The sequence below is a fragment of the Mchenga conophoros genome, linkage group LG18 (genome assembly GCF_057382185.1).
Source record: "Mchenga conophoros isolate Kocher_MC1m ecotype Shallow Benthic linkage group LG18, M_conophoros_male_GT1.1, whole genome shotgun sequence".
Taxonomy (NCBI): Eukaryota; Metazoa; Chordata; class Actinopteri; order Cichliformes; family Cichlidae; genus Mchenga; species Mchenga conophoros.
In genome coordinates, this window is record NC_140543.1 from 34,000,689 (window position 1) to 34,013,728 (window position 13,040).

At 40.2% G+C, this 13,040-nt stretch overlaps 1 protein-coding gene across 1 annotated transcript in view; it reads right to left on the minus strand.

Moving 5' to 3' along the window:
- The window catches only part of pappa2 (pappalysin 2), an 87,198-nt gene that overhangs the window by 50,060 nt on the left and 24,098 nt on the right, over nt 1-13,040 (minus strand). The window contains exons 8-11 of the mRNA XM_085253771.1: nt 12,374-12,566; nt 11,504-11,637; nt 6,966-7,148; nt 4,941-5,241 (exon numbers count right to left, since the gene is read on the minus strand). Coding sequence (XP_085109897.1) covers nt 4,941-5,241; nt 6,966-7,148; nt 11,504-11,637; nt 12,374-12,566 — 811 coding nt within the window. The remainder of the gene's footprint in view (nt 1-4,940; nt 5,242-6,965; nt 7,149-11,503; nt 11,638-12,373; nt 12,567-13,040) is intronic.

The following is a 13,040-nucleotide window of genomic DNA, read 5'->3' on the forward strand; positions in this document are numbered from 1 at the left end:
ACCGCAGGCCACGCCCCGCCACAGTCGGCTAGCCACATGATGTGAAAAAGGACATAATCATCAGACCAGGCCACCTTTTTCAATTGCTTTGTGGTCTAGTTCTGATGCTCACGGGCCCCATTGTTCTGGTTGTATTGGTCAGCATGGGCACCATGACAGGTCTGCAGGTAACGACATACACAATAAACTGCGATGCACTGTGTATTCTGACATCTTTCTATCAGAATGAGCAATTTTTCGGCATGTTGAGCTTCGGTAGTTTGTCCGTTGGATCGGATCAGCCTTCACCCCCCAAGTGCATCAGTGATCCTTGACCCTGTGGCTGATTCCCCGCTGTTTTTTTTCCTGAACCACTTTTGATGGATACTGATCACTACAGACTGCAGCTACTGATTGGAAGGTTGGTGGTTCGATCCCTGGCTCTCCCTAGTCTACATGTCAAATATCCTTGGGCAAGATACTAACCCTAAGTTGCTCTCTGATGCATCCATTGGAGTATGATTGCGTGTGAATGTCAGATAGTAAGCACTTAAGCTTAGAAGTGTTTGTGTGAATGGGTGTGAATGGGTGAATGTGGCATGTTGTATTAAGCGCTTTGAGTACTCCAAAGTCCATTTACCATTTACAGGAGCTTTGGAGACTCAGTCATCTAGCCATCACAAATTGGTCCTTGTCAAACTCGCTCAAATTCTCACACTTGCACATTTTCCTGCTTTTAATACATCAAAGTTAAGGACATAATGTTCACTTGCTCCCTGATATATCCTACAAACTAACAGGTGCCAGGGTGATAAGATAATCAGTGTTCTCTCTAGTAAACAAGTAAAAATTCATTCATCATAAACCATTTTTCAGAATGAACTCAACATAAGTCTGTAGTTAAACAGGTTATTCTGAATATTGCTAGTCCCTTAACATATATCTGTAATTTATCATTTCAGTCCGGTTGTTTTCCAAAAAAAATGAAAATTGCGAAAGTAATACCACTATATAAAAGTAATGACAAACACAGTTTTACCAATTATAGGCCTATTTCTCTACTGCCTCAATTCTCAAAAATTCTAGAAAAACTTTTTAATTCAAGATTAGAAAAATTCCTTAAAAAACATCAAATAATAAATGTTGGTCAGTATGGTTTCAGAACGCAAAGAACCACTTCAATGGCGATAATTGAGGCAGTAGAAGAAATTACTGATACACTGGATAAAAATAAATATGCAGTTGGTATTTTTGTTGATCTCAAAAAGGCCTTCGACACAATCAATCACTCAATTTTACTGGATAAATTGGAAAGATATGGTATTCGAGGGAAAGCTGGTAACTGGTTAAAAAGTTACCTAACAGGTCGGGAACAATATGTTAGCATAGGGCATTACCATTCAGAGAAACTTGGTATTACATGTGGTGTTCCCCAAGGGTCAGTGTTGGGACCAAAACTTTTCAATGTATACATAAATGATATTTTTGATGTTTCTCAAGTACTTAAACTCATACTGTTCGCAGATGACACCAACATATTTTTCAGTAGCGATGATTATACTGATCTTGTAATGACTGTAAACAGGGAGCTAAAATTAATAAAAAAATGGATGGACATAAATAAATTATCATTAAATATAAATAAAACTAAAGCAATGTTTTTTGGTAATTTAAAATATAATATAGAATTACCAATTATCATTGAAGGTGTACCAATTGATAATGTGAGTGAAAACAAATTTTTGGGAGTTATAATTGATAACAAAATTTCATGGAAACCCCACGTCAGACACATAAAAACCAAAATTTCCAGAAGCCTCGCAGTTTTGAACAAAGTGAAACAATTCCTTGATAAAGATGCACTTCGTACTCTGTACTGTACCCTGGTTCTTCCATATCTTACATATTGTGTGGAAGTGTGGGGAAATACATATAAAAATACAACTAATCCATTAGTCACAGTACAGAAACGAGCGCTGCGTATTATTCACAAGGCTGGTTATCTAGAACATACTCACAAACTCTTTCTTCAGGCAAAGTTACTTAAATTCCAGGATCTGGTTAATTACAATACATCCATAATTTTGTATAAAGCTTTTACTAAACTTTTACCGGCAAATTTACAAACTAGATTTGAAATTCGAGAAAAGGTTTATAATGTGAGAGGCTTTGGAGAATTCAAATTACCCAGAACTCGAACAACCCGTAAAGGTTTTTGTGTGTCTGTATGTGGTGTGAAAATCTGGAACAGTCTGAGTTTACAATTGAAACAATGCAAAAATATTCATAGATTTAAATTTCTCTACAAACAGTTGGTCTGGTCACAGTATACTCAATGATGGGTTTTAGTGTGCTCTGTAATGTCTGTCCTCTTACCATTGCTGGTATGGATTCCAAAAAAATAAAAAATAAAAATAAAGTGTGCGTATGTATGTACATATATGTACATGTGTGTGTAGATATATATGTATGTATATGTATGTGTGTTTGTTACTTGTAGTTATTACTGCCTGTTACCTGTGGTAATGCAATTCATAATTTATATATTCTGTATTCAGTTATGAAGGCTCTAATTGTTGTTTGCGAGCTGCCGTTTAGATGCTTGTATGTGCCCGGAGCTGTTGATGGGTCTGTATGCAATGATGGGCATAGCTGCGGGAAGTTTGTTTTTTTTTTTGTTGATGAGTGAGTATAGGGGTGGGATTTAATAAGTTTTCTTCGTCCCACTCCTTTTTCAGGCAATTTTTGTTTTTTGTTTTGTGCATTTTATGTTCAATATAGGTATTTGTTGTGCCTGAAAATGAACAAATAAATGAAATGAATGAAATGAACATATGTAGTTGCCATGGCGATTTCTCTTAGATCTACATTCTACAACTGCTTATATAAAAAGTTTGTAAAAGTATGGTCTTATAAAATAGGGGTAAGCATTAATCTGGGAAATGGGAAAACTCACATTCATAGACGAATTAAAATAAAAAGAATTTTGTATGAATAATAAAAAAAAGACGTGGAACAAGAAGTTCAAATCATCAGACTTGCACTTTTGTATAAACTTGGTGAACGCAGGAAAAGGACATGACTGATTGTCACTTTCTGAAAGTGCTGGAACAGTCAGACACATGCCATCTATTCCAACGTTGCAAAGGTACAGGCAGGGAAATTCCTGTTTGTCCATTTCACAAAAGAATTGTTGGATATCTGAAGAAGTCCTCTGTTATTCACACCCACTTTAATTTGTCCAGCTGTGTCGAGGTGAAAAGAAGCCAGAGTTTTAACTTTCTCTCGCTCACTCTCTTTTTTTTATTGTTTTAGGATGGGCTATGGTTATACACAACAGATAACTGATTGGGGTTAGTGGTGAGGTTGGGTTCAGCTTAGAGCAAAGGGAAACACATCAGTGGGGCAACATAGCCTTTGAAACAGGCTTTCTGGAACACTTTTAGTTTCCAGTGTAGTCCAGGGTTGCCAGACAATGAGCTGCATGTACGACAGCTTAAAGCATCAACTATTTCTGCAGCTTCTGCTTTTTTTCATCCACTGATTTAAAAAAAAATCACATTGGATATTAACATTGTGGGTTTTTTGATTAATTAACCAGTCATATAGTCCTACGCACTCATCCTTTCAGCATATACTGCAAGTTCAGATGCAGGAAATGGCCAAGGATCTGATCCAAGCAGTCACTGGTGTTTATGGCCTCTCTGGCTCACATTTGGTTCATATTCCAAAAAAGAAAGAGATCTTAATCTGCTTACTTTGCTTCACCTCTGGTGTGCTTTTGCCTCCATCAGCCCCCTGTTACCACAGTTCACTCTCCCTTCTCCTTCCCTCACCAACAATGTGCTTCACTTCAAGTTTCCTTTCTTTGCCTCAAACCTCTACTCTGTCCACACCTCTCATTTGTTTCTCTCTGTATGCCTGTATATCTTTTTCAATTGCCGCTGTCCCTCCTCCCCTCGCCTCTTTTTCATCTCCCCTACTCTCCATTATCCCACCCGCCCTTCCTCGCTCTCCCCTCCTTTCCAAACTCATTGCTCTTAAACTCTCCCGTCTCCTCACATCAACCCCTCTTTGCCCTCCTCAGTCCCACATAACTCAATTCCCCGTGGTTCTTACATCTTTTTGCACTTAGACACAGCTTGTGTAACATAGGAGATGTGTTCCATGAAAAATAAACTGTTTTTGAAGCTGTGTCCACCTAACATCCCCATACCCCCTTGCTTTGTAAAACAACAACAGCTTCCCAGAAAATCAAAGTGCCACTGCATTTGAAATCATTCCCAAATGATCTCCAATCATGCGACACTGCTGTCATGTCCTGGCAGGTACTTATCAGCTTTTTGTGTGTATAAGAAAAGCATTAGAGACGGGGTATTTTTATACTGAGGGCTGTTATTTGCTGAGACTTAAAAAAGAAAAGAAAAACTGGCTTGTGGATTTACATTTGGATTCCAGTAATCATTTGGACACCCCGCACTACGAGACAGGATACAAACTGATTCATCTTAACCCTGAAACTTCAGCAAGCTTTTGATTAAGTATATGGTTGTTGAAACAGATTTGGATCAGTATCCACACTCGGCATCCCCATGTTGGAAACGTTTGTGTTCGAAGTTTTTCAAACAAAACAAAGCCCAAACACTTTAAAGAGACAGATATCTGTGGATTAGTGGATCTGAGGACACACACATGCTGTGCTGTACAATCTGCAGTCAATGCCGGCCTTAAATAACCTTCACCTCAGAGCTGTACAGCATTAGCTGTCGCTACTTCATCCATAATGTAACAGAAGTATAGATATAGATAGAATAGATATTCAGAGAACCAAGAATGTCAAAGGAGTTTTCTGTGGTCTGAGAAAAAAACAGAAAGCCATCTTGTTACCTGTGAGCGAAACATAGTAAAATTCTGTCGTGAGCTTATCTGCATGTAAATCAGATGGGTCAGGCAGCCTTTACCTGTCCGTAAATGTCTGCTGGGTCTGTGGTAAGGGGGCTTTACTGGCGAAAGGTGGCTGACGGCGAATGTGGTAGAGTAGAGGCTGGCAGCTGGAGCACAGAGGGCTGCCAGGGCCTGAAGACAGCATGGCTGCGTCAATCTCCATAATCTCCAAGGTGCAGAATTTTATGGCAGCAATGGCAACGTTGTGGGTGTCGAGGCGCATGGTGAGGGGTAAGTCACAGAACACATGCTGTGGTCCCAGGTTAATACTTTTCCCTGTGTCTGAGATCAGCTCGATGTTGGCTATTGCTGGGCTGTCTGCAACAGGGTAAAATGTTGGTGAGTTATGCAGCACATCTCCAACAAAGACATTTTCCCATTTAGGTATACATAATGTATGGCTGCATGGAAGGAGGTTTCTTTAATGGAGTTCTTTCAGTATTTTCTCGAGTAAATGTATTTGTCTGCCACCATCCAGAAAAGGAAGACTGCGCCCCACCTGTTGTGATTAACTTGCACCTGATCCCTGGCTACGTTAGCTCACTAACAAAGAAATGAACAGTCACTCATTTTAATGAAGAGATATGGTACATCAACCAAAAATATTACAGATTACAATCAATCAGATCTCAATTAGTAACATGCACAGAGTCAATTTCTTCCCTTCCAACCTCTTCATTGGAAGAGTACCTGGGTAAGACCAAAAGCTTTCAAAGGACATCAGGGACAAGATTGTAGATCTGGACAAGACTGGACTGGACTACAAGACCATCAGCAAGAAGCTCAGTGCAAAAGTGACAGTCATCAACCACGCTGAGTCTGGAAGTCCATGGAAGATCTTGCCTATTGGCAGGGTGGCTGTAGCTCAGGTGGTAGAGCGGGTCACCTACTCAAGGAGACCTGAAGGTTGGTGGTTTGATCCCAGGCTCCTCCAGTCTACATGCCAAATATCCTTGGGCAAGATATTAACCCCATGTTGCCCTCCGATGCATCCATCGGAGTGTGAATGCAAGTCAATGTTAGATAGAAGCACTAAAAACAATCATACGATTGGGCTGAATGGATGAGTTGTATAAAGTGCTCAATGACCGTAGAAAAGTGCTATATAAGAACCTGGGGTTAGGATGACCATGAGAAAAGTGGTGGAAGAGCTTGTTAATTATCTGAATGCAGTTGGGACCACAGTCACCAAGAACACCACAATGATTCCCCAGCTCGAGAAGGCACGTGTACATGCGAGCCTAATTTTTGCATCTTCATGATTTCCACTTGGGAGAGAGTGCTGTGGTCAGAGGAAACCAAAATCAAGCACGTTGGCATCAATTTGACCAAATGTGTTTGAAGGAAGGGAAATGCTGAATGTGACCCAAAGAAAACCATCTCCAGAGTCAAGCATGGAGGTGCAAATATGCTTTGGCATTGCTTTTCTGCAAAGGACAGAGGACAGTTTTACCACACTGAAGGACCATTGACAGGGACCTCTATCATAAAATCTTGGTTGAGACAAGGACAGGTTATCCAGAAGACCACGAAGGGAACAAAGGTGTGGCTAATGAAGAAGCGCATTGTGGTCTGGCCAGAAGTGACCTAGCCAGTCTCCAGAAATGTAGTCCTATAGAAAATCTGTGAATGGAGCTGAAGCTTCAAATTGCCAAGTGGCAGCCAAGAAATCTAAAGGATGTTGAGAGTTTCTGCAAAGAGAGGTCTACTGAAATCCCTCCTGAGATCTGCGCAAATCTGGTGACCAACTACAACAAAAGTCTTACTGCTGTGCTTGCCAACAAGGCTTTTTCTACCAAGTACTAAATGTCTTATTTCACTCTATGAGAAGCAAATCAATTCATAAATTTTATGTTAAGTGTTCTTTTTTCTGGATTTTTGGTTAATATTCTGTCTATCATAAAAGTATCAAACTACCCAAGACTGTCTACTTCTTTGTAAGTGAGCAAAACGTACAATTTCAGCAGGGGATCAAATAATTAATTTCCCCACCGTGCCTATTATTCAAAACTGACGAGTATTTATTATGGAGTGACACTTACTCGCAGAGATATACGTGACCCAGAGCGTAAGGGCGTGTGGAACAATAGGGTGTAGGAACCTCAGTGTGAGGGTGCAGCCCTCTGTGCCCGGACAAGGTGACGTCACGTTGGTGTCATACAGGCTAAACTCAGGACTCCACGCTTGGAGACTGGAATCACATGGCTGTTCCACATCAGGTGGTCCTGTTGACAACATCACACAGACACACATGTTGGTGCTGTTGTGTTACAAGTGTTCCCAATGACTTCATTCATTTTACTCTAAAGCACAGAACACCCCATGTATGCAGGAATTAATCCTAACTGATATATGATGATGATTAGAAACAGTGTAGTGAGCATTCAGTTGACTCCAGAAAATACAAAAGTACACCATGGAGACTCAATAGAGTGTCTGAGTGGAAAAATAGATTTTTTTTTAGACCCATACTCACACTTAAATAAACTGAATTTCTCTTTACCTTCAGTGAAGGACTGTGGTTGCGAAAAGGGTGTGTCTCACTGGCAAACTGGACAGCAGCACAAAGATCCAGACAAAGCATATTTCTAGGAATACATTGCATGCATGCTTCTCCAAATGAGGGAATTTATACAAGGTAAAATGAGGCATGCCAGGCAAGCTGTTACACTGAACCAATCAACAAAGATACAAACTGCAACAGTGATAAAGTTCTTTGTGTATTTCTGTGTCTGTCTGTCACAAAGTCCTCCATACTTGCGCACATATCTGCCGCAGCAGAGAAACATCCAGAGACCGCTGTCAACAACACTGCAGCCAGGCTTTTAACACTTCCAAAGAGAAGTGACCAGATTACACCAGCCACTGGCAATCTGTGAGTTTCAAAAATTGATTTTTAAGATTTTAGTGCCTCTCAGCCTTGATTAGTCTGGGTTCTGCCTACAGGGAGAGAGAGAGGGTGAAAGGGAGGGAGACAGAGGTGCTTGTACCTAATTCTCTAAAGATAAATGGACTTTGCACCCCGGGGCCCTCAGTTATGGAACTCGCTGCCTTACCCAGAAAGCTGAAGCAAACCTGTTCAGCTACATCTTACTCCAATGATCACTGCATATGCATGTATGCCTGTCCTCTAACTCCTCCTAGATCCATTGATCAATCTGGATTGAACTTACTATATACACTGCCAAGGGTACCAGGATTATCAATATCTATATAGCTTTAGGGAATTAAATTATTAACATTATGTGTAGGAGCTAGCAGCATTAGATCAACATAAGCTGGGATGACATTGAAATGGGAATCTGTCAGTGTTCTTCCTGTTGGTTTGAAGTAGAGACAAACCTGTCAGATATCCTATAGTGGGTAAATCTGATGTTTAGGTAATGCTACCAGTGAAATGTCATTGTCAAGCAAATCAGATCAAACCATACCCTGTCCAAAAGAAGCAGATTAATCTACTCTGATTAACATAGCAGTGATTTTAATTTGGTTTTGTTGAGTCCTGCCTTTTCCTCAATATGGTGTCTTCATCTCTATTTATAAGTAACTGAAAATACATTTCCCGGTGTTACTTCTAAAAACTACAAGCAAGCTGACTTTCTTTTGGAACGGAAAGTGGAATTTTCCTGCTGACAAAGTTACAACCATTCACTTAAAGATGGCGTTCATTCAAGAACGCAGGAAGTAACATCATTACAGCAGGCGAAATGAGTTGTTAATTGTTAGAGCGTTAGTGATTAGCACAATGGAATCACAGTATGGCACAATTATTATGAGCTGTCTCAGGTGAAATCCAAATAAAATCAACACGCTAAAGAGGTGTTACATATTTCACACCCACTATGATTAACCATGTCGAAGCACAGTCAGAAGGACAATTAATGCAAAGATTGGTCTCTAAATGAGTGTGTAAAGACCCATAAAATGGAAATGGACATTTTTGGGGGCTTACCACATTTTCCAAGCTACCAACATGCTACTTTATTATAATCGTACAGCCCAGAGTAAAAGTAAGCAAATGGGAACCATCTTTAATACTGAGAGAGAAGTGGAGCTACTGCCTGTGTGGAACAGGTGCACTTACCATGGAAACCGCTTCAATAAACAGCTTGTGACAAGCGTTAAAGAAGAGAATATGAAACTACTGCATTTTGATACAGGACGAGCATTACCTGAGAAGTCTTTTAAGCTTTTGATGCAGTTAGCATACCATCTATTTAGTTTTCCACGGACTGACTGAGTAAATGAAATGAGCAAAGACTCCACTCTTTCCTTCAGACTTGTTTTTTGGTTTTCCTTCCTAAAGGCTTCCTCTCACTCATCTGTTCTTCTCTCACGCTAGCAGCTTTAACGGGAATACATAATTGAACTTAAGCATTCAGCTAATAAACCACTTTGAAGCAGAATGGGTAGAAAACCTTTCACCCTTTACAAATAGTATGTTTGTAACGAGATATTTTCTTTTCAATAAACGAAGAAAATGTGCACTCCTCAAAGGTTGATTCTGTTCATTTGGATGTAGCGTTTACAGCAGAAGAAACGTTTCATCACTTATCTAAGTGGCTTCTTCAGTCTCAGCTGACTGCAGGTTCACCAACATTTGCACAATGACTGAAACCAGCCCACTGAAGGAACAATGGGCTGGGAGGTCAGTTCCTTAATCTTAATTATGCAAATTCTCATGACCATTGATCAACAACCACTGATCAATGGCCATGAGTCCCATTCACAGAGAGCTGGGGAACGGCTGCAATCACAGCACGTAAGATGGTGAAAGATGTACCCTTAGGCCCCATCCTCGATTCAGAGATGGTCTTTCCCTTTTCACATAAATGGCCTCCTTGATTCCCCGCTAGTTTCAATCATTACTCAAATGTCCTGTTTATAAGATTGGGGAAACCTGCAGTCTGCTGAGACTGAAGAAGTCACTTGGATGAGTGACGAAAAGTTTCTCCCACTGAAGACGTCCAGATGAACAGAATCAACTTTTGGGGATTTACTTACCTGGATGATTGAACATGCATCAAGACATTTATGCGCTCAATTATTATTTTGAGATCCCTATTATTTCTTGACATAGCTTTTTTTCCTTGCACATTTCTACCGTGTGAAAAGATTTTTTACAGAACTTCAAACATGCATCTTTTTTTCTGATCTCTACAGCACAGTTAACACGAGGCAGCCTTAAAAGCAAACTTTACACCTTCTCATTTTGAAATAAAACTCTGTATTAAGACTTAATGCAGCACATTAAGCAGTTTAATCTCTGACAGCGGCAGTGCACGCTTCCAAACAATTCTGTGTTTTCCCTCAGCCTGAAAATGGACTTAAACCAGTCAATACTGGCACAGGAAGCATTCTGAGGAGATGTACTTGGTCACTTTTGCCAACAATTTGAGCCAATAGTGTTTTTGCCTTTAAACTTGTGTTTTGGGTTGCCAGCTATGGTGTCCGCAACGAGTTTGTCCAACTTCCCCTCTGCCTCTCCACACTGAATATGTTATTGCCCATCTCCGTTGGCTGACGAAATGACCCACACATCATGGTCCTTAGAAGTGGGACAGAGTGAAAAGGGAGCAAGGGAAGCCAGCAGACTGGCTGTCTCCTCAGCTGTGCACATACCACTGTTTAGAGTAAGACTGTAATTGACCCTTTATCATCATTATGGTCCCGCAGCGAATGAGGGAGCAGTAATCCCCCTGTTCTTCCTAGCCGCTTGTTTTCAAAGCATAAATTCCAGCAGAGGATTTCCACATATTTGGTCAGAGTTTTCATGAAAGAGATGGAAACGTGTTATTGTGTTCATGCATTTGCTCTTTCAGTATTTGCCTTTTTTGTTTCTTGTCCCTTTTCATTCACTTTGCTTTCTTGTTGCCTTATATTCCTTCTTGTTTCTTTCCTCCCCACCCTATACATCATGTCAAAGGAAATCGTGCTTCTCAAGGATTTATGATTGGACTAACAAGGACCATGTGCTTGCAGGAAGTTAATGTTTCAATGTACAGTGCTACAAGATGCACTTTTTTTGGTTTATGACGGAGGTTGAATGTTTGAAGAGCACCAAAACATTACCCAGAGCAGACGCTTACGTTAATAATCCTTGTTCTCGCTTTGGCTAAAACAAGACAGACACAGAGAGGTCTGTAGCTGATTTTTTTTTCTTTTTCTTTTTCCAGCAGCCATTAGCCTTGCACGCACCTAAAATGTACAGATGTGTGTGTTTCTGTGTGTGCGTCTGGGGGTAAAGGGGGGGCTGAATATATGCCAAAAATGTATTTGGCATATATTCAGCTTGGTGAACGTGCGGGCAGATGTGTAAAATAAATATATTCCTCAGTTAACCTGCAATTTTACATGAGGCTTCAGCAAAGTCCCATATTCACTAGTGTTTATATTCAAACTGACCCAAGGAACAGGATTTATATGTGTGCAGCTGTTAACAACAGAAGTAAAAGTCTACAATTCTGAACCATTTATTATCTCTGAAATCCAGCTTGTTTTCAATATGCAGATATAAAAACAGGAAATTCTATCCTTTTGTGCATTTGTAGAAAATCACAAAAAGCATTTTTTGACTGACCTGTTGCTTCCTCGGGTGTCCAGTAGCCTGATGTGTCACATATGTGAGTTGAGGAAGCCTCATAAGCATACTGGTGGAAGATGCCATCTTTCTCACAATCTCCACAATTGATCTCAGATACACGCAATGAGGAGCTGAGGCGAAAGGAAACAGGTCCACTAATTATGGCATTTTTATTCTATATAAACAAAACAAGAAAGCTGAAACTGACCTAGAAGACACACAAGAAAATTAAACATATTTCGCAAACACAAAGTGGCCACTAGTTTGACCTGTGGAGGAGGTCGTTTCAGGCACAGTCACACTAGTACCTACATGCACTGCACTAAGTCAACAAGGCGTATGAAATTTCAAACTCTCCCAGGTTGAAATGCCAGCTTTCTTTTGCCCACATCTGGTGATACCACCAGCTGAGAATTCCATAATACACTTCACACTTGTGAGTTGTTTATTCCAATTTTTCCACAGGTGTTTTCGTCCAGATGCTCTCGGTGCAGTGGTGAATACAAAATAAAAAAGACCAATAAAACAATTACTGGAAAGTGTAATCAAATATTAACTCCAATGCCTGGTTTTGATTGCATCCAGAACATTTTTAATCACCATACATGACATATAAAGAGACTTGTCTGGTGGAAGCAATGTGCTCATGGCTCACTAATGCAGTTAAATTATGCACATTTTATAAATTGGAGTGTTCATAGAGTGATTTATGTGCACAAGTGATGAAAATTGCAGTTCTTTGTTAATAGTTTTAACCCTGCAAGAGACCTGCCCAAGGTTTACCCTGCCTCTTGGACAACCAGACATGTATGGATGGTTAAAAACAGCTTTGAATGGATAGAAACAAAAGAACTCATGCAATCATACCTTTGATAAAGTGACCCCCTGATAGGTGGGAGCCAATAAATCGAGACAGAATCTGTGCTCTGGTCAGTCACTATGGGGGCCAGTGGGATGGGGGCAGGTTGAGGGTCCATCAGCCACTTCTGGTAGACCAAGTCTAGATAGCAGTGCATCCTGGCCACTTGGTTTGGAGTGAAATGGTTGGTGCAGTTATCATCTGTGAAGACAGAAGAATCCAGTAAATCTTTGAGGGTCAAATTAACACACTAGCCTTTAAATAACCGAAGTACTAAACACATGGCTAGAAATAATTACATCAGACATGTGCTGAGAGGAGACGCAATTACACATGCCAGTCCTTAACCTCTTAAGCACCCACGCACCAGAAGATGGGCGCAAAAGGGAGGAGATCACAGAGATCAGAAAACCACTGGGGGCTTAACAGGCTAATAAGCTTTTGTTGGCTTTTTAAATACACTGGGTGGTAACAGCTTGAGGATATGGACAGAAATTACTAAACCATAACATAATTGTATAATTACACACTCACATTGATTGATTGATTGATTGATTGAGTGATTATACTTTACTTCAGAGTGGATGGTAATTCTCAGTAATGCACTTTTAACTGCCATACTGTTAATAATATTACTGTATATATTACATATACATTGTAACACCTGAGCATTTT